Below are 27,629 nucleotides of genomic sequence, written 5' to 3' on the forward strand. Positions count from 1 at the left end.
CCCTGAACATTTCCCCTAAGTTTGGTCTACATCGGATACGAATTGCTTCAACTGACCTTGCCATTTGGTCCTGATTTTATATATTTTCTACTAAATACTAGATCAGTCTCTTGGCTGACCCTAAAACCTTGAATTAAAGCCCTAACACCTTAACAGAAGCCCTAACACCTTAACAGAAGCCCTAACACCTGAATAACCCTGAATAAAAGCCTTAACACCTGAAATACCCTGAATAAAAGCCCTAACACCTGAATTACCCTGAATAAAAGCCCTAACACCTGAATAACCCTAAATAAGAACCCCAATACCCGAATAACCCTGAATAAGAGCTGAATAATCCCGCTAATAAGAAAATGGGGAAAGGGATGGCACTGAAAAACTTGGCATTCAGCGTCTTGGCTCTGACGCAAATCCTGAAAAAGAAACATCAAAGGACACAAGTTGGAAATCCTGCACGAGAGAGAGAGAGAGAGAGAGAGAGAGAGAGAGAGAGAGAGAGAGAGAGAGAGAGACCCTTCAAGACTACAGTACAAAACAGCAAAAGTAGGGTAAGCAAGAGCCTCCCCAAACCTCCTGTGTTTACTTCCTCTGCTGGACTACCAAGGCATCACAGACTACTGGAATACTTCAATGGAGGAGGAAAGGTGAAGGGAGAGAGGAGGGAGAGAGAGAAGAGGGAGAGAGAGAAGAGGAAGGTCGGGAAGAGGGAGGGAGGATGAGACGAATGAAGAGAGGAAGGGAGAGAAGAGCGAGAAAGAGAAGATGGATAGAGGGAGGGATGGGTAGGGGGAGAGATGGGTACGGAGAAGAGGCTGGGAGTGAGGAAGAGCGGAAGAGAAGAGGGAGGAGGTGGATGTAGGAAGGGGCGGAAGGAGGGCAGTGGGAGGGTGGTAGGGAGGGAAAGAAGATGGAAGGAGGGAGGGAGAGATAGGTAGAGAGAAGGAGGGAAGGCGAAGGGAGGGAAGGAAGAGGCTGGAAGTCCGGCCTTTGATGTCGCTAATGAAGCGTGCTTAGGGAGTGGCGGACACGAAGACGACACAGAAAGTTGGTGCCTCTCCTAACCCCCCGAGAGGCTGAGTAGGAGACACGGAAGCAAAGGGGGGGCCTGGGAGGAAAGGAGTAATAAACTGATGCTGGATATTGGGAAACAGAGAACCTGACTGGGGAACGAAGGAAAACTGCGGCTGAAGCCGAGACGGATTATGGACGACACGAAGGTTGAAAAAATAACGTGTGTGTGTGTGTGTGTGTGTGTGTGTGTGTGTGTGTGTGTGTGTGTGTGTGTGTGTGTGTGTGTGTGATGAATGGGAAGTCTTTTCACATATTTAATCTGTCACGAATCAAATTCGCGACATTTTCCTTATGTGAGAAAGCACAAACTATTAGTGGAAAACTCACTGTGTATCGTTCAGTTAACCGTTTCTCTCTCCATTTCGATGGTATACTTTTTTCAAAACATTCGTCACTGTTTCAAAAGTCTATCTATCTATCTATTGCCAGACGCCTCAATCCCGTTTGGGGTGGCCACAAACAAATCGCCTCCAAGTCGCCCTGTCCCCCGCCATTTCACTCCCCTGCTCCCAACTCACACACCCCTCTCTCATATACCTCTCCACCCCATCTCTCCACCTCATCCTCGGCCTCCCCCTCCCTCTTTCCCCCTCCACCTCACTCACATACACTCTCTTCGTCAGTCTTTCACCCTCCATCCTCTCCACATGGCCAAACCACCTCAGTGTGTTCCTCATAACGCTTCCTATCACATCCACATCAACACCACAACGCTCCTTTATAACCTCATTCGTCAGCCTGTCTCTCCATGTGACTCCACAGGCTCCTCTTAAATAACTCATTTCCACGGCTCTCACTCTTGACTTGTGTCCTTCCAACAACGTCCAAGCTTCACTTCCGTACGTTAGAGTTGGTATCACAATACTGTCATGTAGTAACTTTTTCACTTCCATGCTCACTTCCCTGTTTCTTATCACTGCTTTCAAAGAACCAGCAACCTTTCTTCCCTGCTGTACCCTTTCAAGCACTTCACCCTCCAAACCTCCATCCTTACTCATCACACTACCCAAGTACTTAAACGTACTCACATTTTCCAATTCCTCACCATCCAACCTCACTGTACATTCACTGACTTCACCTCTCTCAAAGACCATCACTTTACTCTTCCCTACATTCACCTTTAGATTCCGTTTCTTACACACTCTCTCAAACTCATCCAGCAAGCCTTGCAGCTCCCCTTCGTCTTCACTCAACAACACAGTATCATCTGCAAACAACAGTACAGGGAGTTTCCAAACACTATCCTCTCTCACCAGGGCCACTCCAACATCCACTACCCTACCTTGTACCTCTTTTATTACCCCATCCATGTACAGATTGAACAACCATGGAGACATGACACATCCCTGTTTCAACCCAACTTTCAAAGAGAAAAATTCACTTAGTTCACCATCCACACGCACTGCAGCCTTCGCACCATCGTACATACTCTTCACAGCATTCAACAACTTCCCATCTATTCCATATATTCTTAACACTCTCCACAATCCTAGTCTATCCACCCTGTCATATGCTTTCTCCAAATCCATGAACGCCGCATACAACTTCTTTCCCTTCTCTAGAAGCTTTTCCACTAAAGATCTGAGAATGAATATCTGATCTACACAACCTCTACCCTTCCTAAAGCCTCCCTGTTCTTCTCCAACTAATTTCTCTGTTCTTTCTCTAACTCTGTCAATAAGTATCCTACCATACACTTTTCCTATTATACTAAGAAGACAAATGCCCCTATGATTACCACACACTTCTTTTTCCCCTTTTCCTTTGTACAAGGGAATAATTATACCTGACTTCCAATCCTCCGGGACTCTACCTTCCTCCCAGGCCAATCTGCACATCTTCCACATCCATTCTACTACTATCTCTCCCCCATGCTTCAGCATTTCACCACACACTCCATCAATTCCTGGAGCTTTCCCTGATTTAACTTTCTTCATTGCTTCCACAACTTCTATCCTACTGATTTCTTCCTGTCTTCTCACCTCCCTCCTTCTTCCAGCCATTCCCCAGCCACATATACTCGCATTACTTCCATCCTCCACGTTCAACAATTCCTTAAAGTGTTCTCTCCATCTGCTCACTTTTTCTCCCTTCTCCACTAGTGACCGTTCTAATGCACGTCATTAAGTGCTCTACTGAGCGATATTATTGTTTTTATATTGTTCGCCCCTGCTTGCCTCAACCGTTGGCCACGCCTTCTTCCGGCTGGCCTGGGCATATTCCTACCCCACACATCGTATTTGAATCAGTCTTTTGTCTGTCGCGAAGGAGTGTGGTTCTGTGCTCCAGTAGTGAGAGTGAGAGAGGTCTTCTAGCACCCAGACTCCACTAGACTACAGTTCTCCAGGCTCTCACCCTTCCTTGGTGATACGCTACATTGACCAGTATTTTCTTTTCGTTTTCCTAGACTTAAGAGTTTAGTTAAGTGTGCTGTTCCCTCACATGCCGGCCGGCTGCGCCGCATGTTGTTTTCCTAGGTTTAAGAATTTAGCTTTTGAGGGAGTGAGTGCGATCTCTTTATTTTGAATTCATTTTGAAATGTAACGTTAAATTTATTTCTTTGTAATCAATAAATTTAACAGTTCTCTTTTCTCGAGCTTAATGTAATGTAAACTCGTGTTTCATTTCTCCATAATTAAGCTTATTTCCCTTATAGCTCCTAGCTTGCATAAACGCTTTGCTATTCATAACTGGTACTTAGGCCAGTCTTGTTGTATTAAGCTTAAAATCCGTTGTGCCTTCTAGGAGTTAACGCATCAGCAAGAACCTGATATTATTAATAGTATTAGTTATTTATTGTCAGGGGTGAAGTCACTTTCTCCAGAGGCTAACAGTACTAATAAACAGCAATTGTGAGTAATTAGTCTCTGCTGTGTACTGTTGAGAAAGTTTATAAATTCTCGTTCTGAGAGAATCGGCGAAGCGAGTCGGCATAAAGTAATCATTGCTTGATTTAGCAAAACAATTCATTGTCTCTGCTCTTCAGTATTATTGAACATTATCATTTAATAATTGCATTTATTTTAAAAACCCCGTGACATAATCTAATTGTCTTGTGCAAAAAGATTTTCTTTTTTATTTGCTTTAACATCTGCATTCCTTTCGTTCTCAGTTGAACGATAAGTTACATCGAGTAACTACAGTATATCTATACTACTATACTGCACACACCTATGCTACTGATGTTTCCCCTCAACCTCATCAACGAGCAATATTTTCCCCTGTAGTCTTTTCAAATCAGGCATTTTTGTAGATATTTTTCGTACCTTGTATTTTTGTCTCTAACTTTTTTTCTTTTTTTTTCACACCTCTGCCTCCAGCGAGCAATATTTCTTCCGCAATTTTTTCATCCCATTTTTTTTTTTTTTGTGAGGTTATATTTCATACCTAGCTTTTTTATACCTACTGCACTGTTTATACCGTCTTCCGCAAACTTGTGCTTCTGGTCTGACTCTACCGCCTTCAACAGCCAATATTTCCCATTGTTAATTTCTGTAAATCATGCATTTTTTAAAATACACTTGGAACTCAATGTGTTTACAGTATGTCTCTCTGTGATAAGCAGTTTTCTTATCTGTACACACCAATTCTGCTTGACTCCAACTTCTCATTTAACGAGCAATGTTTCACACGTTTTCAGTTGCAGTCTTTTCATCCACCCATTCATCCATCATCCACTCTTTCATTGATACATCAGAAGTGTAAGGGTCCGGGGATAGGTTATTACAGGCGAGTAACCCGTCAACCTCTGACTGGCTTTATGTGAGCAATAAACCCATCACAGGCTAAATGGCCTAAGTTAAAGAGATGAGTACCATGGCTAAGCGCCTCACAGCGCATGCCCCTTTACCTTACCATACCATCCCTCGGATGTAAACCCTCACAGGCCACAACCGGTTGGAGAGTCTTAACCCACTAGACCACTAGCTATTTCTTTACATAATTCCCATCCAGCGTAGTAAATGGTTTCCTAGTGTACAGGAAACCATTTGGTTTGTCATCCAGTGTAGGGTCAGCTAAAGGCAGTACTACACCGAGCGGATAATGCGCCCCTGCATCTACCACATATTTTTACAATGATATATTTCGTTACTAGTATTGTTACAGATATTTTTAAACTGTCTTTTCGCAAACAAGTGCAAATGATTTTTCACTTTCCGTCTCCAGCCAGCAATATTTTCATTTTCCTTTCTCGTATTTAGCATTTTTCGTGGATAAATTTCGACCTTACCATTTTCTTTCAACATTTCATACTTTCCATTTCATTAATTTACACCATTCTACTCTATCTCAGTGTAATTTATTCATACTAGGAGTTTTAGCTATCTTTTAGCTTATCAAACTACTCATTCTCAGCATAAGTTATTAATATTAGGAGTTTCAGTTTTTTTTCTCAATTTCTTTTTCACAGTACTCAATATCATCATTGTAATTCACTTGTACCAGGCGTTATACGTTTTCAAAATCTTTTCATACTAATCACATCCACAGCATAGTTTATTCATAACTGGCGCTATCATTTTTTTTTTAGTCTTATATATACTAATATTCTCAGTATAACTTTTTTCATACTAGAAGTTTTACTTTTTTTTTTTTTCAGTCTTTCCCTACTAATTATATTCTCTGTAATATTTTCATACTGGCGTTCTTCGTGGAGTCATATTTCTCAGTAGGTGCAACCATCATTAACAGTACGACGACAATCCTCTCCCAGCTTTGTGTCCTGCCTTAGGTACTTCTCCCTCCTCCCCAGATGACAGACGGTCCTCTCTTTTCTCATGTTATTGTGCTGTGTTTCATATTGCTATCTATCTATTGCCAGACGCCTCAATCCCGTTTGCGGTAGCCACAAACAAATCGCCTCCAAGTCGCTCTGTCCCCCGCCATTTCATTGCCCTGCTCCCAACTTACACCCCCCTCTCTCATATACCTCTCCACCCCATCCCTCCATCTCATCCTCGGCCTCCCCCTCCCTCTTCCCCCCTCCACCTCACTCACATACACTCTCTTCGTCAGTCTTTCACCCTCCATCCTCTCCACATGGCCAAACCACCTCAGTGTGTTCCTCATAACGCTTCCTATCACATCCACATCCACACCACAACGCTCCTTTATATCCTCATTCGTCAGCCTGTCTCTCCATGTGATTCCACAGGCTCCTCTTAAATAACTCATTTCCACTGCTCTCACTCTTGACTTGTGTCCTTCCAACAACGTCCAAGCTTCACTTCCATACGTTAGAGTTGGTATCACAATACTGTCATGTAGTAACTTTTTCACTTCCATGCTCACTTCCCTGTTTCTTATCACTGCTTTCAAAGAACCAGCAACCTTTCTTCCCTGCTGTACCCTTTCAAGCACTTCACCCTCCAAACCTCCATCCTTACTCATCACACTACCCAAGTACTTAAACGTACTCACATTTTCCAATTCCTCACCATCCAACTCGCTGTACATTCACTGACTTCACCTCTCTCAAAGACCATCACTTTACTTTTCCCTACATTCACCTTTAGATTCCGTTTCTTACACACACTCTCAAACTCATCCACCAAGCCTTGCAGCTCCCCTTCGTCTTCACTCAACAACACAGTATCATCTGCAAACAACAGTACAGGGAGTTTCCAAACACTATCCTCTCTCACCAGGGCCACTCCAACATCCACTACCCTACCTTGTACCTCTTTTATTACCCCATCCATGTACAGATTGAACAACCATGGAGACATGACACATCCCTGTTTCAACCCAACTTTCAAAGAGAAAAATTTCACTTAGTTCACCATCCACACGCACTGCAGCCTTCGCACCATCGTACATACTCTTCACAGCATTCAACAACTTCCCATCTACTCCATATATTCTTAACACTTTCCACAATCCTTGTCTATCCACCCTGTCATATGCTTTCTCCAAATCCATGAAAGCCGCATACAACTTCTTTCCCTTCTCTAGAAACTTTTCCACTAAAGATCTAAGAATGAATGTCTGAGTTACACAACCTCTTCCCTTCCTAAAGCCTCCCTGTTTTTCTCCAACTAATTTCTCTGTTCTTTCTCTCTGTCCATTGCCACAGCTGGTGAAGAAATGCGGCAGAATTTTTGCTCATGGCTTCACTCATCATCCACACATTTTGCTGACTCTCTGATTCTACCGCTGGCTGAGTTACACATCCACCAAGCCCTACCGTTCAGTGTTATGGAGGTTGTTCGGAGCTTCGAAAACTATCTTTATACGGGTGACCGATGGTTTCACACTGAGCGCTGTTGCTTATCGCGTTTTTTCTTTTGGCAGTATTTTTGAATGGACAGCTTATTTCACGTTACATATTCTTCCTTCATGTCATACTAATGAAATTACTGGGCATGTACAACTATGAGTAGTTAATGGAGGATATTTTCATACTTTTCGTTCACGGTTTCAAAATGTAGACGGATGGTTGTAAAGGTATTTTTTTGATCGTGTGTACATAAGGAAAATTTTGATAGGCCACTGTTACTCGTGTATAAAATAAATAAGTAAATAAATAAATAAGCAAATAAAATAAAAATAAAGCTGCGAACCACCAACATCATGTCTTCGTTTGGTGTGAAACTTAAGACATCCATCTAGTCAAGGAAAAAAATACAGGTTACGTAGAAATAATCCCCCAATTCTCTCTCTCTCTCTATCTCTCTCTTGAAAATCCGTTCCCAAAGTCCCAACAGTCCTCCTACATGCAACACGGCTCCATATATCACTTTGTGCAATTTTCCCCGCATCCCTTCCACGTTAGCTACTGAAATGCCTTTAACATGATGTACTTTCTACCCTCTCTCACTGCTAGGTGTTCCTCATCCACGTATTTTTCGTCCTTCCTATATTTCCCCCACTATCCTCGTCTGCTCTTCCTATTTCTACTCCTACGATGGTCTCTCGTACATGGAATTTTTCCACAAAGATCTTTTGTACTCATCTTGCCCCCCATCAGAGAGCTTTTACGTTTGGATATTTTTTCAACTTGTTTCCTACGGAATTAACTTTCATCCTTCGTAGTTTCTTCTAAATTTCACTTTGCGTATTTTTTACCTACCACCCATCGCTTTCTTCCTTCTTTCACTTTATGCATCTCTTATCCAACAGTCTTTCGTCCTTTTCCCGGACGCAAGTTTTTTTTACTACGCACATATTTTTTCCTACGGCCGTTTTCCCGTATTACACCTTATTCCCCTTTACTAATGCATGCACTGCATTTTATAACCATCTTCCACTTTTGTTCGTTCCAAAATTTTTCCTACTGTGTGTTTTACTTCCCAATTATTTCACACATCGCATTTTTTCCTGCAAGTAATCGTTGGTAGTTCTGCCTTCCCCTCCTTTTTTTGGTCATAATCTTTCACAATAAGATTTTTTTCCCTCCACGAAATCTCAGGATATCCGCATCCATCGCATCAACAGTTGCCATGGGTTACTCAAAAACCCACAAAATGATAAGATCCTTGATTTTCTTAAGCATTAATGTTTCGCCCACTTCACGGTCTGAGAAAATAATGACCCTCACCTCTAAATGATGCTTTAAGGAACCAATTTGTCAGGCATTCCGGCCACAATTACAATATTTCGCGTTACCCACACTACTGTCGGTCACGATGTATGTATGTATAAATATGTATGTATGTATGTAAAAAAAATCCCCTGGTAAACATTTTGAAAGGAAACTGTACACACACAACCTCAAGGAGTCCAGTAGCTGCCATTCCGATCTTGGTCCTGACTAATACCCTCTGTGGGGATGCTTTGGCCATCTTTGTGCTCCTGCAACGGTGTGGTTTGGTGAAATGTGGGTGGCAAAGTGCACCGTGTTATGGCCTGGATTTAGATTTAGTAGTCAGGGTACGTTTGTATGAGAGAGAGAGAGAGAGAGAGAGAGAGAGGTAACGATGTCTTCTGATGTGTGCTTTGGCCACTTTTGTGTTCCTGCGATGGCGCCAACACGTCCCTTGCAGGGCAAGCATCTGCTATACCGCAAACATCAAAAACGCTTGTATAATTCTACCCAACAACGAATATATCATGAGGCTTCACATTTTATCTTCTAATAACTCATTCTTCTAAGAAATACATGCAAACTAAATACTTGCAATTTCTCTGGACCCAATGTTGTCCACCTCCCTTATCATCGATTTCTTTCTTGTCTACCTTCTTCGTTTCCTCATCATCTTTGTTTTTCCTTTCTTTGGTCCTGTGCCCTTCTTTTCCCATCATCTTCCTTGCTTCTGTTCTTTCTTCCCATATCTTTTTTCCCCATTTTTTCTTCTGCTCTTGACCCCTCACGCGTACACACCACAGTCTGGAACCACCTCACCTTTTCTTATTATTATTCGTATTATTTCGCATGCCTCCCTACTTTTTTCTCTCCCATCTCCCATCTTCTCTCTTCTTTCCTGTTTTCTCTTCTCTCCTATATCCTTCTCTCCTTCCCTTCTAGGAGCCATCTAACCCTTTCGTCTTCCTTATCTTCTCGTTTCTCCTATTTCTTCATCTCTCCTTGATTGTCGTTATTCTTTCTTCTTCTGTCTCCCCTCTGACCCTCCTCTCTTTCTTTTTCATTCTTCTTTTTCTTCCTCTTCCGTGTCTTTCTCCTCCTGTACCCCTTGCCTCTGTACACACACCAAAGCCAAAAGCCAACACAGTTTTTTCTCTTCATCTGAGCCCTAGTTCTCCTCTTGTCTTCCATCCTTTTTATCTTGTTTTCTTTCGCTACTATTCTTATTAACCTACTTTTCATTCCTCAGTTTCGTGCGTCTCCTTTTCCTCTCCTCGCCCGTTTCCCGTCTTCTCCTGCTCCTTGTTTCAGTCCTCTTTCATATCTCTTACTTTCTCCTCTCCTCCCCGTTCATTCCTTCGTTTTCATTTATCTTCTATCATTTATTTCTTTTTCTCCCTTTTCCCTTTCGTTTCTCTCCTGCGTTTTGTCTTCCATGTTCACCTCCTCTTGTTCTTTCTCGTTTTTGTACATACATCACCGTATATACACCACGCTTGTAGCCATTTCAGTCTTCTGTGTTCTTTTCTGTTCTTCTTCCTCTTCTTTTTGCTCTTCCTTTCTTCTTCGTTTCCCATACTTTTTCTTTCTCCTTTCTTCTTTCTTCTACCTCCTCTTGTTTCTCCCTTCTTGTTTCTCCTCCTTCCTCTATTCAGTCCTTCATATTTCTCCTTTTATTCTTCCTCCTTGTGACTCCTTCCTTCTCATTCCTCCTCTTCTGTCTTGTGACTCATTTCTTTGCGTATTCTTATTTCCCCCTGTACTTACACCAAAGCCTCGGGCCATCTCTCTCATCTGTCTATCTCAACACTCCCTCCTTTCCTCCTTTGTTTTTCGTCCCCCTTTCTTATCCCTCCTTTCTCCCTCTCTCATCCTAGTTTCTCCTCTTCTCCTTCTGTCTTCCTCTTCCTTCTCCTCCTCGTTACCATTCATTCTTCTCATCTTTCCCTTCTCCCGCTTATCTACCTTCTGACTGCTCAATTGAATTCTTGTGTCTTTTCTTTCCCCTTTCACTTCATCTCCCTCCTCCTCCTCCTCTTCGTCCTCCTCCCTAACCCACAAGGGCGGCCAAATTCAGTGCGTGTCCCTAGCGTTTACTCACTCACTGTCACCCAATGTTTTGAATTATGAAACCTAGCAAGATGAAACCACAGAGTTTTATGAGCGTCACCTATGGGGGTTTTTGTTGAGGGGCGGGGTGTGTTAGTGGTGTGTCTGGTGTACGTCTGGAGTGTCTGGCGTGTGTTTGAGATGAGTGTTGTCATTTGGAGTTGGTCTACTGTAAGGGGTGTCTAAAAACAAACGACACCTTTTGTTATGTGTTGGGGTGAATAGGGTGAGGGTGGATGCGGCTATCAGATGTGTCCACTGTCTTATTCTACTCTCCTTAACCCCCCCTCCCTCTTTTTTTTCCCTTTTCACAGTTTATCTTCTGTCTGTCTGTCTGTCTGTCTGTCTGTCTGTCTGTCTCTCTCTCTCTGTTTTCCCTCATCTCTCCCCTCTTTCCTTCTCCTCTCTCTCCTTTCCTTTCCTTCTTTTCCTTTCCTCTCTTCTCCCCTTTAGCTTGCTTTCCTCCTCCTTTCCTCTCTTCCTCCCGACAACAATCTCCCCCCCCCTCATCATTTGTTCGTACATAAGTCTCATCTGATCCTCTCCTTCCCCCCGCTCCTCATAATAGTGCCTTTATGTTCTTCCCCATGGCCACTTTAGAGTATCAACCCCCCCCCTCTCTCTCTCTCTCTCTCTCTCTCTCTCTCTCACACACACACACACACACACACACACACACACACACACACACACACACACACACACACGAGTATATAAATGGGTACAGGGTTGTCCTTCATTTAAATATTCAAGGAACTGAAATGGATGCATGAGAGACAACGAGAAACAAAAATGGTGATGAACTAAGAGAGATGAAAAAGTTGATAATATTAAGATTAAATTAATGAACCTCTTCACTAGCAGTAGTTAAAAACCCAGGTTCATCTGCAACATGAATCTGGGGGACTGCTGGCTAAAGATACCGTTTTCCGACCGTCCATTCTCCTCCTCTCGGGTGACGTACTTAGGAACGTTTGTACAGCCAGGCAGCTTACCCGACCAGCTATATCAGTGCCACCACATGAAGGCATCCCTCTCCAACACCACTCCTTCACTATGATGACGTATTTTTTTTATACCTGGTACGTCTAGGCGACTTTATTAAACGTATGAGAGGCTTTTCGGACAATGATTTCCATTCTGTGCACTGTTGTTGCACGTTTCCTTTTTAATAAATTATAGGTTATGTAAGGTTTGCTTTCCTAGGATCAGGTTAGGTTAGTTTGTCAGCCAGTTTGGTTAGGTTTGTTTTCTTAGCATCAGGTAGGTTTGATGGTCATTTAGGTAATCTGTCAGGTTGGGTTAGGTTAGGATAAGTTAAGTTAGAGTAGAAAATAAGAAACACTGGAAGAATGTACATCCTGGGAAAATCAAACTCAGCACGGAATGCAACAATGGTATACAGAACGGAAATGTGGGAACTGGAGACGCTGGTTATAATTCCCGTTGGCTCTCGCTCCATGTTGGTAAAAATCGTTTGGAGTGAGCAAGAGAAAATTAAAACGCACGGTATTGGACTGAAGATGCTAATACTCACTTTGACGGTCTCTGTGTTGTGGGAGAGAGAGAGAGAGAGAGAGAGAGAGAGAGAGAGAGAGAGAGAGAGAGAGAGAGAGAGAGACAGACAGACAGACAGACACAGACAGACAGAGAATCAACACTCACTACACCCCCTTGACCATCTCGGTGTTTAAGATCATCTCCAAGGAAAGAGAGCAAAAAATAAGAAGTGAACGACGAGAGAGATAAAAGCTAATGATAAAGATAATGATATAAGATAAATTGCACACTCACTTTGACCGTCTCGCTGTTGAGTGTCATTTCCACCACGTCCAGTGAGTACAGCTTCCTCTTACCCTCGTACGTGAAGCTGATGTTGCCTGTCAGTCCCTCCCTCTCAACCTGCAACAACAACACCAAGATAATGCAAGAAACACACCAACAATACCAAGATAATGCAAGAAACACACCAACAATACCAAGATAATGCAAGAAACACAACAACAATACCAAGATAATGCAAGAAACACACCAACAATACCAAGATAATGCAAGAAACACAACAACAATACCAAGATAATGCAAGAAACACACCAACAATACCAAGATAATGCAAGAAACACACCAGCAATACCAAGATAATGCAAGAAACACACCAACAATACCAAGATAATGCAAGAAACACACCACCAATACCAAGATAATGCAAGAAACACACCAATAATACCAAGATAATGCAAGAAACACAACAATAATACCAAGATAATGCAAGAAAAACAATACCAAAATAATGCAAGAAAAACACACCGATAATACCAAGGTAAGGCAAGAAAACACACCAACAATACCAAGGCACCTATGCTCATTTTACTTTAACGACATAAAACTGACATCTCTTCATCTTGAATGCTGAGCTGTAACAACAGATTAACACTAAAATACGATACTAGTCACGAAGTAGTGTTGTGGAGTGGATACAAAACTTAAGCACTGAACTGTAACAATAGATTAGCAACAGAATATGATGCCAGGCACGAAGTAGTGCTGTGGAGAGGATGCAGAACTTAAGCAGTGTCTTGTTCTGCCACTCACCTACACGAAATGATCTCCAAAGGGACGAAAATCTGGCATGTTATGGTACAGAAGGGTATAGTGCAATAGTTGCCCTCCTTAGCACCACAACATTTCCACAGTGCCACTACTGCATATTACATATCATCTTCAGGTGTCTGACATCATCTTTAGCTATTCTTCCTTGACACTCTTACCCTGATCCATCCTGACACCCTAATATTCCACGCTGACAACCTAATTCTACAACCAGACACCCTAAATGTCCCAAAATGACAACCATATTTTACACCCTGACACCCTAATATTCCACGCTGACAACCTAATTTTACACTCTGACACCGTAATACTCCCCAGTGACACCCAAATTATACGCCCTGGCACCCTACCCATCATTCCTAGCACTCCAATATTCCACCCAGACAATTAATCCTATAACCTAACACAGACATTCCCACACCATCACTGAAAAAACACCTACCTACCAGCTTCATGTGCAGCACATACCACACTAAAACGCAGACACAATATCAACGGTGTACGGAACCTACAGGACAACCTTACAGGGGTGGTTTTTTACCTGTGGTCGACGGGTACGCTTGGTCAGGCGTTCCAGGGTTAAGCAATAAGACCACCACCACCACCACCACCACCACCATCAACAACAACAACAACAACCTCTTGGCACCATAATACTCCATCCTAGAGATATATTTTTCCTCTCTAGAACTCTAACATCTCTACAGTACATATCTAACACCTCACCCACCATCCTCAAGTCCCTGGTGGTTTTTTGTTATTCACTCCTGACATCCTTCCTGCAAGTCCATCCTAACACCACACTATTCCACAGACACCCTAATTCTACATCCTGACACCCTAACCACCATTCTTGACACTAATATTCCACCTTGGCACCCTAATACTCCACCATGGCACCCTAATACTCCACCCTGACACCCTAATACCCCACCCTGACACCCTAATACCCCACCCTGACACCCTAATACCCCACCCTGACACCCTAATACTCCACACTGACACCCTAATACCCCACCCTGACACCCTAATACCCCACCCTGACACCCTAATACTCCGCCCTGGCACCCTAATACCCCACCCTGGCACCCCAATACCCCACCTTGACACCCTAATACTCCACCCTGATACCCTAATACCCCACCCTGACACCCTAATACCCCACCCTGACACCCTAATACCCCACCCTGGCACCTTAATACTCCACCATGGCACCCTAATACCCCACCCTGACACCTACTGCTGGACCCACCTTCCTCAAGTGCCTGGTGATCTTCTCGCCGTGCTCCCAGACGCTCTGATCAGCGTCATTACTGTGGCAGCTGATGATCCGCGGCGTCCCCAGCCCAGGAGACTCACCAAACACGTCCACTTTTTCGTGCTTTAGTCTGGTCAGCGCCTCAGCAACCACCCTCACCGCGTCGTAGATCAGTGCTGACTGGGCCTGTGGAAGAGAGGATGGGCTAATTTTGGTGCTGTTGCTGAGGAAGAAAAATCATAAGAGAGGAGGAGGAGCAGGAGGAGGAGGAGAAGGGCACAATTCTTAGCATTAAACATTAATGTCGACTGAGCACATGAAAAAGAAGACAGGTTCAGTGCTGTAGGTGGGTGGCTGAGGTGAAATAAGAATTAAAGGAAAATAGAGAGCCGATCATGTTTTCCTGCTCAAAATTACTGTCCCCGGGAAGACGACCCGCTGCAGTCTAATGGAAATCAAAGTCCCTAACTGCAGGATATAAGGAGGGGAATTAATGCACTGTCGATTCTGAGTTGCAATATAATGCTTGATGATATACCCAGGCGTTGGAAAGAGGAAGGCGAATTTCTGAAAGTAATATACGATACCTAAAATAATACACGAAGACGTTGAAAATATTATACCAGGGCGTTGAAAATTGTGTATGAATTGTGGAACATAATGAACAATGACGCTGAATATACATTGCAATGGCGCTGAAAATAACAAAGATGACGTTGAAAATAACACACAAGGCGCTGAAAAAAAAACACAAGGCGTTGAAAATAACACACAAGACACTGATAATAACACACAAGGCGCTGAAAATAACAAACAAGGCGTTGAAAATTACACACAAGACGCTGAAAATAACACACAAGGCGCTGAAAATAACAAACAAGACGCTCAAAATAACACGTAAGGCGCTGAGAACAACACATTAAGCGTTGAAAATTGTATACAAAGGACCAAAGACAATGTACTGTACGTAGGAACTGAATATACAGAGGCAGGGATTATTTTTACTGGGGCAATATGGGAGACTGCCTTACGATGCCTTTCACTACACTACATTACGATACACACACACACACACACACACACACACACACACACACACACAATTCAGCATGACACTGGACATTAACATAATCTTCTATTCCTTTGACTTTAATAAACATAAAGCTTGATAAACTGGCATGGAATTAGCATATTTCTGACTTTTATGACCAGCCTAAATGTTGAAAAGTGAAATTGTGAAAACGACCGAGTGAAAATGCCTTAATACATTTAATCAGACAGACATTTGTATTCTTTGGCAGTATAACAGGCTATATTTTTTTCTTCACCAATCCAACGTGGCAGCTGTATTAGAACCGCAAGAAGGAGTATTAGTGCCCACAATAACCTATGGGCGCGAGGCTGGTGACTGGAAAATGAAAAGTCAAGAGTTACAGCGGTGGAGATGGGAGTCTTGGGAAACATGTGTGTGTGGAGAATGGAGAGGATGGGAAGTAGTGTGATTCGACTTTAGGTGCCATCTCATAGCACTAAAGTGGTAAAGGAGGGCTATATCCAACCCCTCCAATTCGAAAACACATGCTCTCTCTCTCTCTCTCTCTCTCTCTCTCTCTCTCTCTCTTATTCTAGGAAACAAATTAAATCGTCCGTCAGTACCAACAACAAAACAGTCCGGAAAGAATAAAGAAAAAAATATCCTCGCACTGAACTGGTAAACTTAGTAAAACTGCCACCATTTCCACCGTGCCACCAGCTTTTCCATGACAAATTTCCACCACCTGACACCACCAGCAGGTCACTCTACAAGCTGGCCAAACTTGTCATGCAGTTTCGTCACGGTGGGGCAGAGAGGAGGTCTGGGCGAGACGACACAAGGTTTACTGCAGAGGAATTTGTATAGTTCACCAAAGCAAGCCAGTAGGAGCGCTGTGTGTGTGTGTGTGTGTGTGTGTGTGTGTGTGTGTGTGTGTGTGTGTGTGTGTGAGAGAGAGAGAGAGAGAGAGAGAGAGAGAGAGTTACATAGAGTTACATAGATACACAGACCACACAGACCTTACGGTCCCTACGATGTGGTCCGGCCTTAATCCTAATATAGTGCATAGGAGCAGGAGAAAAGGATAGCACAGCAGAAGGCTCTCTCCCCCACCCTCCAGACCCTCCGGTATTTGCCGTACAGGAAACAAGAGAGGAAGTAATATCTTGCAGGAATGAAAAACCTGAAGGAATTTTATAGGATCGGCAGAAAGTAGAATAATATGGAAAAGGAAAATTTGGGCATACAGCCACATACTTACTCTATGCATGCATTTTTTTTTTTTTTTTTAATCAAAGGATGAATAGAATGTTTATCTATTATTTATATTCTATAATATTGTCTGTGTCTAATAGACACATGAATGCAGACGCGAATATGCAATAATTGCTCCATCCTAACTAAACGATACCAATTGCGTCGAGGTACATGTCCAGTCTCTTTTTAAATATATTTATGGTACCACTTTCAATCATATTCCCAGGGAGTTTATTCCATTCGCTTACAACGGAGTAAGTGAAGAAGTTTTTGGTTGTATCAAGATTAGCCCTCCTTGCTTGCAACTTCATACCATTTCGTCGAGTTACAGTCTCGGCAATTACTGTGAATAACTTGTTTGAGTCAAAATCGCATCAGTAGTTTTCGCGTAAAGTTCTTAACAGACAGACAAACACACACACACACACACACACACACACACAAACAAACCAAATGAAAACAATACCCGTTTCCCAGCCCCTCAGGGGCGGAGACGGGTAATAATCAATACCAAACTGAACTGGGGGGAAAAATAATCTAAAAGTGTTTCTCCATATTTTTCTTTCCCGTACAATGCACAGACGTACCACAGAAAATACAGAGGCCAGTGTTTTTTATCACAACACAGCCACACTGTTTTCACACCTCCACTTTTACTCTCTCTCTCTCTCTCTCTCTCTCTCTCTCTCTCTCTCTCTCTCTCTCTCCAGCCCTGAGTGGTACATCCTTCCTGATTTTCACATTTTTGTCACCTCAACCTTCACACCTTTATGTTCGTATTTCACACCTGGCTGAGTTCACTTCATTTTCCATTTCGAAATTTGCAGGAGGGAGGAGCAGTTACCCTCACAGGTAATTTTTTAGGGGCAATTACATCTATTTCCTGTCACTGTGTGTGTGTGTGTGTGTGTGTGTGTGTGATAGAGAGAGAGAGAGAGAGAGACAGAGAGAGAGAGAGAGAATGCTGCCATGGTAAGAAAGGCAATACCGAAATTAGGTAACAGCAGGGTAATCAAGAAAACCTTAAAATTGTTGAATATAATCGCATCCTAAAATTAAGAATGGGACACATGTGATACATATAAATAGCAAAACACACAATCCCTATATAATTCTCAGCGTTACCATGGTTACGGGATACAATAGGGACAATTAGGTACTACTAGGACAGCAGGAATTATCATAAAATGCAATAAAATAGTATTCTTAAATTAACAGCAGCATAACAAGCCTCCATATCAAGAAAACTATCCATGAAAATCTTGTGTTGCCACCGCTGAAAGAAAAAATAGGAATAAAAAAATAAAATCGACAGCTAGGTAACAACAGGGCAATGAAGAGAGACGTAAAATATAGTCAAAGGGTAACATAATGCACAAACGAGGAGCAAAACCCAAAATACCTGATAATCTTCTGTGCTGCCATGGTTACGAAAAGCAATATCGACAGTTAGACAACCAAGAGTATCGTAAAATGTAATCGTAGCATATAATCCTATCCTACTGTTAAGGCAACACACAGATCGGGACATACACAGAAAAGCCCACAATACCTGAGAATTCTGCTTTATTGTCATTACCAAAACTAATATCGACAGATAAGCAATGACGACTATCAGAAATAAAATTGTAAAATAAAATAATGGGAAATATAATGATTATCATAACAGCAAAACCCACAAAGGCAATATCAACAGTACAGACACTCAAATATACCGTCAAATATAATCGGCTCCCACAGTTAAGTATACGAATGGGGATGAGGAGACTTGCAAAGCTGAGAATACTACGCCTCTTAACAGGGGATTCGGCCTCTCAGCTGTTTCGGCGTGGCACATTACCCCGGGAATTGCCCCTGTAGCGTAGTGCAACCAGCTATGACCACGCTAATCCACTGTAATTCCACCCTGATACCCCTCCACACCTCCCACTGGCACGCCACCCACACGAATTGCCAGGTGTGTGTTTGTTATTAAGGTGTCGTCTGCGTCTAGGCTTGGCTGGCTTTCTTACACCAGTTCCTTGACAATTTTTAACACCTTTCTACGTTATTTATAACCACTTAATATCGACCATGTTTATAATAATATCATCACAATAATATTAATGTGACACAAGAAGATAAGCTCGAGATGCCTCATACTGCTGTAAGAATGCAACCCTAGGGCTCGTATTTTCCCCGGTTAAGGAAGCACCCTGACACCTCTTCCTTAGCGATTTCTTTTTGGATGAGGGTGGTTAATATCCTATTGTATGTTATTTAGGCAGAGTATGGCGATATTGGAAGGATTAATGTAACACAGAGGAGGACAGTGAGGTCTAATAAACAATATAAATCGTGCAGGAAACGGTGTTAGGGAGCTTCCTCGATCAACGACATACGGACCCAAGTGACAGTCGAGTTCGTGGTTGCAGTTTCTTTGTAATTTATTATAATGCACATAACACCTTCATATTCTTCTTCATTAGGCTTCCAGTCTAGGCATATGTTCGTATTTTAGGGGACGTAGGTGGCTTCGTGGCACCTGTGTCTAAGCGATTTGTTATGGACACTACACTGATATTGTCTTTTGTGGCATTTATATATTCCGGTTGGTGGCATCGAGACAGTCTGAAGCAGGATTGTACAAAAGGATAAAAGGCGTCACATGGCCATCGGTCTGGGCAAATGTTCGTGTTCTAAGAGACACAGAAGCCTACGTAACACCTCTTCCTCTGTGATTTATCAGGCCCAGTATACCCGGAATGTCTGTGGTATACATCCTCCACCTCCACGCAATCCACATGACATGTTGGGCTACTTGTCTGGGTGTATTGTCGTCTTGTAGATGACACTGGAGGTTTAACAGCAAGATAGTTCTTTTACTTCAACTTGGTCCAAATTATTATCCTTTTGCAACTTATTTCACGTAGCTCGGTCGCAGAAAAAAACGACAATTTTTACTATATCCTTACGGTAGCACTTCTTCGTGACTAGTGCCAATGTATTGCTATACCTCAAAGATGGAGGGACCCAATTTTAAGTCAAGGTAAAGTGAACAGAGTAGTTTTTTTTTTTTTTTTAAGTTTTATGTTGTGTTTTTTACACCTTGATACTGTTTTTATGTTATACATTTCCATTAGCATCTGTCTGGCCTTATAATCGTGATCTAACGGACTAATTATTAAATCTGAGTAAGTCCCTAATTTTGGGGTGGTTATGTATGGAACACCTGTAACTGTTACCTGTAATTAGCCTTCTCCCCACCTTAATTGGTGTAGATAACAGTCACACTGGATCAGGTATGCTGTAACATCATTAACACCACCACTATCATCACCATCATTACTATCACTATAACCATCACCTCATCTTCATCATTATCATCATCATCATCATCGCTCCAGAAATAATCGCCGGATCTTGATTCCCAGGCCAGTCAAGAGAACGTAAGAGTAATGTCTTTTAAACCCAGCCTGTTCGTCCTTATAAATGAAATACAGACCAACTACAAATTCTATAGATGCGTGTTGTAGTATGGGAGATGGTTGTGGAACGTGTCCCTTCACGACCTTGGTATACTCTTTTATTATTAGTCAAAAGCCTTCCTGTTCTTTTCTTAGTCTCCTCTTTCTCCTTCTTTTCTTCTCTTACTTCTCTTCCTCTTCTCCTTCATCCACCCCCACCCCAACCTCAACATCCCTCCCCAATTTCCTCTACTTATCGTTTTCGTTTTCGTTTTTAAAGGCTCCAACATGCTTGCATGTGTCGGCCTTGGTCACCTAATGGCGGCTCTCCACGCTGCACGATCCATTGCAGCCTCCCTGTTCAGTCCCTTAACCCTAAGGTCACACTTAATGACCTCGTCCCATGTCTTTCTCGGTCTACCCCTCATAACCCCACCTACTTACGCGAGGAGAATCATGCATACCTTTACAGTTATTTGGGCCAGCTTACAGGAGGCATAGTATGACAACAAAGTCACACTACACGTGAGAGAGGGGTAAGTCTCTCTCTCTCTCTCTCTCTCTGACCAGTCTTATGAGCTAGTTTGTCTCTTTACCCAACCGGGAATTTGGTAAACAAAGCTCGAGATGATATGACCGTTCCTAAACAAATTATCTGAAGGAGAGAGAGAGAGAGAGAGAGAGATTAATATTTTACACATTATACATTTTTCAGGACGCTTAAAATGAGGATATAATTTTGTCTAGTTCATTATGCATATTCCAAGACATTTTATTCTTTGGTTATACCTTTTATATATAGGATAGTCCAATATAGCATCCTCTAATTTTGTGTTGTGGGGACGGCTCAATGTGCTAGTGTGAGGAGCGTTGACATTTTGGCTATTTAATGAAACTCCTAATCAACAGTGTAATTAATGAACTCCAGGAAATGTCTCCTGAGCTGGTAAAGAGGCAGCCAAGGCTATATCTGACCATGCTCGTTCAAAAAGGCATCTCCAAGGCTAAGGAATTGGGTCTGTTGGCAGCAAGATTTTTTTTTTTTTCTTTTTGCCTTCCGTACACGTACCCTTCTAACCCATCTAGGCCGAAAAAAGGCGTCTGGCGGCAGCACGAAAACACATGGTGTCCTGAGAGACTTTCAAAGAAACTTCAGGAGGGTAGTATTAATTCTGAGAATTCTCAGCCGTCGTGAAACTACAGTTACAGATGACCTATGGGTTAATTATGAAGCAGACCATTTACGCCCTTAAGATCAGCAGTAACTTTAGCTCCGAAACGGAAGACAACTGCACATACGGTGATCCATTTTTTTTTTCTTTAAAGAAGAACCTCAACATAACCTCCTTAGATACGTACCCCCCCAAAGAAAAAATATATCGCGATACACACTGAAAAGGCCATTTCCACACGCTACTCAAATTCTCCGTAGATCAAATAAAAGTCTTTTGGCCTTAAAAATATACATGCCTGCATTCTCCACACGCTGCTCTTGTTCTCCCCGGCATTAAGAAGCACCCCCATAATGGTTTAGCTACTTAAACGAGAGACCACTTTCACGCAACACGATCCTTGGAAAAGAAAAATCTCTTATGTAAACTGAAATTAATACAGAGTCACGCATGTAGGCAATGCCTGGAGTGCGCGCACGCACGCACACACGCACTTAGCCTTGCGCTCGCACACGCACACACATACTGAGAGAGAGAGAGAGAGAGTAGGGGAAAGGGAGAAGAGGGAACGAGAGAACGAGAGAATGGGTAGGAGTGAAGGAAGGAGGTAGGTAGGAATGAAGGCAGAAAGGGGGGATAGGGAAAATGAAAATAGGAAGTAGGAATGAAAAGAGGGGAGAGGGGGAGTGGGGGCGAGAGGGAGAGTAGAGGGAAGTGGGTGATTGGAGGGGAGAGAGAGAGTAGAGGGATGAGGAAAGGGAAGAGAGCAGAGAGGACAGGTACAGTAAGAAGGGGAGACAGAGAGTAGAGAGAGAGAAGGCAAGGCCAGGAAGGAAGGGCGAGAAGAGAGAAGAGGGAGCGGAGGAGGGGAAAGTGCGATCGGTGAGGAGGGAAAGAAATAAGTGCGAGCAACTAGACAACTATTGTGTCCCTCTGTCGTACTATTCCTGCGACGAATATGGTAAAGCAATGCAAATTTTTGGAGCAATTACCTCTTGCAGTTGCCCTATACACTGACAATAACGCCTTATTTACAAGAATGGTTTTTGCATCGACCGTGCATTTCTGTAACTACCACAGATTTATACAGTTTATTTCTGCAACTACGAAATGTTACTGCAACTTTTATTTCTGCAACTACTATATATTATTGCAATTTCTATTTCTGCAACTGCCATATATTACTGCAACTATTACAGATATTTTACCACCCCAAAAACTGCACTGACAGTAACTGTTTGTAATTTCCCTAACATTGCCAATTACCAAACTGTGATAGTAATGTATTTTTGAAAACTACTGTATCTTTTGGGGTTATCCTATACAATTCCCATGGTTTTTTTGGCAACTATCATTTTTCAGCCTTTTTCTCGTTTTTCTTTTTGCAGAATAGGTAGATTTTTATTAACAGCGATTATATTTTTACAACTTTCTGCTCCCTCTTCTTCCTGGCATTTAAATTTCAGCAGGCTATTCCTTCCTTTACACTTCTGCGTCTTCAGCCACTTTCATGCATGGATTGATGTGACACTATGCTGTTTTAAATTTTCCTCCTTCCATGCTCTCTCTCTGTCTCTCTCTTGTTGGCCTAAACAACTTCATTTCTAAATTTGCAGACTACACAAAAATCGGCAACACTATAGTAGGACTCGCCTACGTTTGCGGCTGTGGTGTGGCCCGCACCTGTGTACAGTGTTGCCACGTTTTCTATACCGTTATCTCTCTCTCTCTCTCTCTCTCTCTCTCTCTCTCTCTCTCTCTCTCTCTCTCTCTCTCCTGGCGGGAAATGTGAGCCACCCTGAGTACTTTTGATTCTTTTATAAGTTATTTATAATTGTGCTTTCATTTGTTAATTTGGTTTTGTTATATTTAGTGATGCCGACAATGCATTCAATTAGCCTTCAAAATGACCATAATAAAATTATCAGCTGGTCAGAAAAATGGCAAATGCCCTTCAATGTAAGCAAATGTCACGTACTGCAATGTGGGAAGAAAAACAAAAGGTATGATTACGAAATGAAGGGCCAAATCATTAGCAAGTCCTCACTAGTTAAGGATCTAGGCGTACTAATTTCAGACGATCTGAAATGTTCAAATCAATGTATCTCTGCCGCCAATAAAACCAATAGGGCCCTAGGCTTCATCAAAAGACATTTTACATATAAAAGCAAAGATATTATAATCCCCCTATACAAAAGCATAGTCAGGCCACACTTAGAGTTTGCAGTGCAATGTTGGGCGCCTCACCTAATTAAAGATATAGAAATACTGGAAGCGGTCCAGCGTAGGGCTACAAAGTTAATCCCGTCCCTGAGGAATAAACCATACCTCGAGAGACTCAGGGAATTAAACCTATTCTCTCTTAGAAAACGGAGACTCAGGGGACAACTGATTGAATGTTTTAAGATGCTAAATGGCTTTAGTAATACTGATTCAAGCAAGTTATTCACAGTAATTGCCGAGACTGTAACTCGAGGAAATGGTATGAAGTTGCAAGCAAGGAGGGCTAATCTTGATACAACCAAAAACTTCTTCACTTACTCCGTTGTAAGCAAATGGAATAAACTCCCTGGGAATGTGATTGAGAGTGGTACCATAAATATATTTAAAAAGAGACTGGACATGTACCTCGACGCAATTGGTATCGTTTAGTTAGGATGGAGCAATTATTGCATATTCGCGTCTGCATTCATGTGTCTATTAGACATAGACAATATTATAGAATATAAATAGTAGATAAACATTCTATTCATCTTTTGATAAAAAAAAAAAAAAATGCATGCATAGAGTAAGTATGTGGCTGTATGCCCAAATTTTCCTTTTCCATATTATTCTACTTTCTGCCGATCCTATAAAATTCCTTCAGGTTTTTCATTCCTGCAAGGTATTACTTCCTCTCTTGTTTCCTGTACGGCAAATGCCGGAGGGTCTGGAGGGTGGGGGAGAGAGCCTTCTGCTGTGCTATCCTTTTCTCCTGCTCCTATGCACTATATTAGGATTAAGGCCGGACCACCTCGTAGGGACCGTAAGGTCTGTGTGGTCTGTGTATCTATGTAACTCTATGTAACTCTCACTCTCTCTCTCTCTCTCTCTCTCTCTCTCACACACACACACACACACACACACACACACACACATCAGTCTTCAACATCCACACTTGCCCACATCAATAATGAAGTCTCACAGGCACGAAGAAATCTCCCTCCCTCCTTTACCCCCCGCCTCTCTCTCTCTCTCTCTCTCTCTCTCTCTCTCTCTCAGTCTCTCTCTCTCTCTCTCTCTCTCTCTCTCTCTCACACACACACACACACACACACACACACACATCAACACTGAGGCAGAGCTAGCCGTCCGTCCCCCTGAGTATAAGCAAGATGGATGTTACCAGCCCTAAGACAAGTCAGGGGAGACGTGTTGCTTTGTGTTGGACCAGGATGAGAGAGAGAGAGAGAGAGAGAGAGAGAGAGAGAGAGAGAGAGAAGGGAAAAAGAGAAAGAAATAGAAGAGCAGGGAGAGAGAAGGAACGAAAGGGAGGGATAGGGATGAAGTGTAAGGGAAGCACAGTAGAAGAGAGTCGGATGGAAAGAGGGTTTGAGAGTGAGGGAGAAAGGGAAGGATGAGGGGTAGGGAACAAGGAAAGGGGAAAGGGAAGAAAAGGAAAAAAGGAAGGAAAAAAGAGTAGGGAAGTAGAGGGGGGGGAAGAGGGAAGATAGAGGTTGAGAGAGATAGGGGTGGAAAGTAGAGAGGAAGAGAGAAGGAAAAGTGAAAATATAAAAAGCGAAGAGACGAAGGGGAGGATATGGAAGCAGGGAAGGTGCTTGTGTGTGTGTGTGTGTGTGTGTGTGTGTGTGTGTGTGTGTGTGTGTGTGTGTGTGTGTGTAATGAGAGTGAGTAACTAACGTCAGACGATATTTTTTACGTGAGTGCGTCATAGGAATGTAACTGTTAACAAATCCAAAGTAAAGCTGCCAAACACAACCTGTATACACACTCACCCTGCGTTACCCGTACCAACAACCTCGCGGGGCGAAACATCCACCTCATCGGTCCCTGGCTCCAATAACTCACCATAACTTGTATTAAATCACCTGGCGGTAGATCATGTAGATGACTATAACTGTCTGAACATGTAAGCTAACAGCTAAAACTATCCTAGCATTATTTGTAATGCAAGAATTAAATAAAGTTTCACAGATGAGCCTGAGAACAAAAAAAACATTACCACCACCACACCTACCAACAACAAGAACAAAGAGGGAGATACAAAAATATAACCTAAAATATTTAACACCAACCACCGCAACCATCACCACTACCACAACCACCAACAACAATAAGGACAGAGGTACAACTAACCTACCACAACAAAATCCTCACCACCACAACAGAGTACAAGTCGATAGCCTCTCATCCTGTGCACCTGCCGAACCCACAGCCTCTGCACACAAAATATCCGACGTAATTAGGTGACAAAGTCCACCTTTCCAGCACTGCTCAAGGCAGGGCAAACTCTGGCCAAGAAACGCGAAGGTTGGGAGACGGAAAACAGCAGAGAGAGAAGTAAAAGGACATCAGACACACACACACACACACACACACACACACACACACACACACACACACACACACACACACACACACACACACATCCGAAAAGCCAAGAGACATCAAAATGGACCTGTGATCAAGATGGAATGAACTCGTATTCCAGGATTTAAGGTTTTCAGGGAATTGTTGGAGAGAGAGAGAGAGAGAGAGAGAGAGAGATGCATTCATCCACATGTACACCATTCCATACATATACTTCCATATCCACCTTCTTTCCTGTCCCATCTTCTTTTATGTCTAATTTTTATCCCATCGTCATCATCATCATTCTCAGCCTTATCACATTTTCTTCAAGGCCTCATCCCTCATACATCATCATTCTCTCTCCAGTCCTGCTATCCATCTTCTTCCTCTTCCCATCCTCCACTTCCACCTCCACCTTCCACTTTATCCTTAAGGTGGGGGACGCCTTTCCGCTCGACAGTACCTCAAACGATCTCAATTCGTCTGCCTCAACCAAGGCAAAGTGTCCTCATCAACTCAATCTCCACATGTCCTTTCACTTACCGTCTCGTCTTGTCTCGTCTCGTCTCATGCCGACTCGTCTCGTTTCGTCTCTCTCTCTCTCTCTCTCTCTCTCTCTCTCTCTCTCTCTCTCTCTCTCTCTCTCTCTCACACACAGACAGACACACACACATACACACACACACTATTCTCATTATTATCTAACACTTTTTTTTCCCATTTCCCCCTTGCTTTCCTTTCTTTTCCCCTTCCTTGTCTCCATTCCCTCCAACTTCTCCTCTCCCTCTCTTCTCTCTCCTTTTCTCCTTTCTCTACATCCTCTCTCTCCCTTCTTCCTATCCATTACTTCCTTCTTCCCTCCCTATCCCATGCTCTATTCATCTCCCTTTCCTCCATCACTTCTCTCCCCCCTTCATCTTTCCTCTCCTTCTCTCCATTTATCCCAACCTTGTCTCCCTTCCTTTCTTCTCTCCCATGAACTCTCCTTTTCCTCCACCTCTTTCTTCCCTCCTCATCCTTCCCTCCATCTCTCCACTCGAACCCTCCCCTCCATTTCTCCCTTCCCTCCAACTCTCCTCTTCTCTCCCTTCTCTCCTCTCCTCTCCTCTCCTTTCCCTTAATCTCTCCTCTCCCTTCCCTTAATCTCTCCTCTCCACCCCCTTCTCTCCTATCTCTTCTCTCATCCTCTCCCTTCCCCCCCATCTCTGCCTTTCCTCATCTCTCGTCTCCTTTCACTTCCATCTTTCCTCTCCATTTCTCCCACCATCTCTCCTCTCCTCTCCCTTCCTCCAATCTCTCCTCTCATCTCCCTTTTCTCCATCGTTCCTCTCCCTCTTTCCCGTCTCTCTGTCTCTCCTCGACTTCTCTCCGTCTCATCTCTCCTCTCCTCCTCCTCTCCCTTCTTCAGTCACTTCTCCTCCTCCATCTCTCCTCTCCCTTCCCTCCATCTCCCCAAGGAAAATCTTAAATGGAGAAGACATGGTATCTCATCTTATCTTTCCTCCACCTCCTTCTCCATCCACCTGAACTGTTTAATCCCCCCCCCTCCCTCTCTCTCTCTCTCTCTCTCTCTCTC

General features: G+C 42.9%; 1 protein-coding gene across 1 annotated transcript in view; it reads right to left on the reverse strand.

The window, feature by feature from the left end:
• Positions 1–27,629, reverse strand: part of LOC145393493 (glutamate receptor 1-like) — a 292,984-nt gene that overhangs the window by 81,684 nt on the left and 183,671 nt on the right. The window contains exons 7-8 of the mRNA XM_080267656.1: positions 14,568–14,759; positions 12,500–12,607 (exon numbers count right to left, since the gene is read on the reverse strand). Of these exons, the coding sequence (XP_080123782.1) occupies positions 12,500–12,607; positions 14,568–14,759 (300 nt within the window). The remainder of the gene's footprint in view (positions 1–12,499; positions 12,608–14,567; positions 14,760–27,629) is intronic.

The sequence above is a fragment of the Coenobita brevimanus genome, chromosome 1 (genome assembly GCF_032717465.1).
Source record: "Coenobita brevimanus isolate Jiangsu-jjx chromosome 1, ASM3271746v2, whole genome shotgun sequence".
In the NCBI taxonomy this organism is placed as follows: domain Eukaryota; kingdom Metazoa; phylum Arthropoda; class Malacostraca; order Decapoda; family Coenobitidae; genus Coenobita; species Coenobita brevimanus.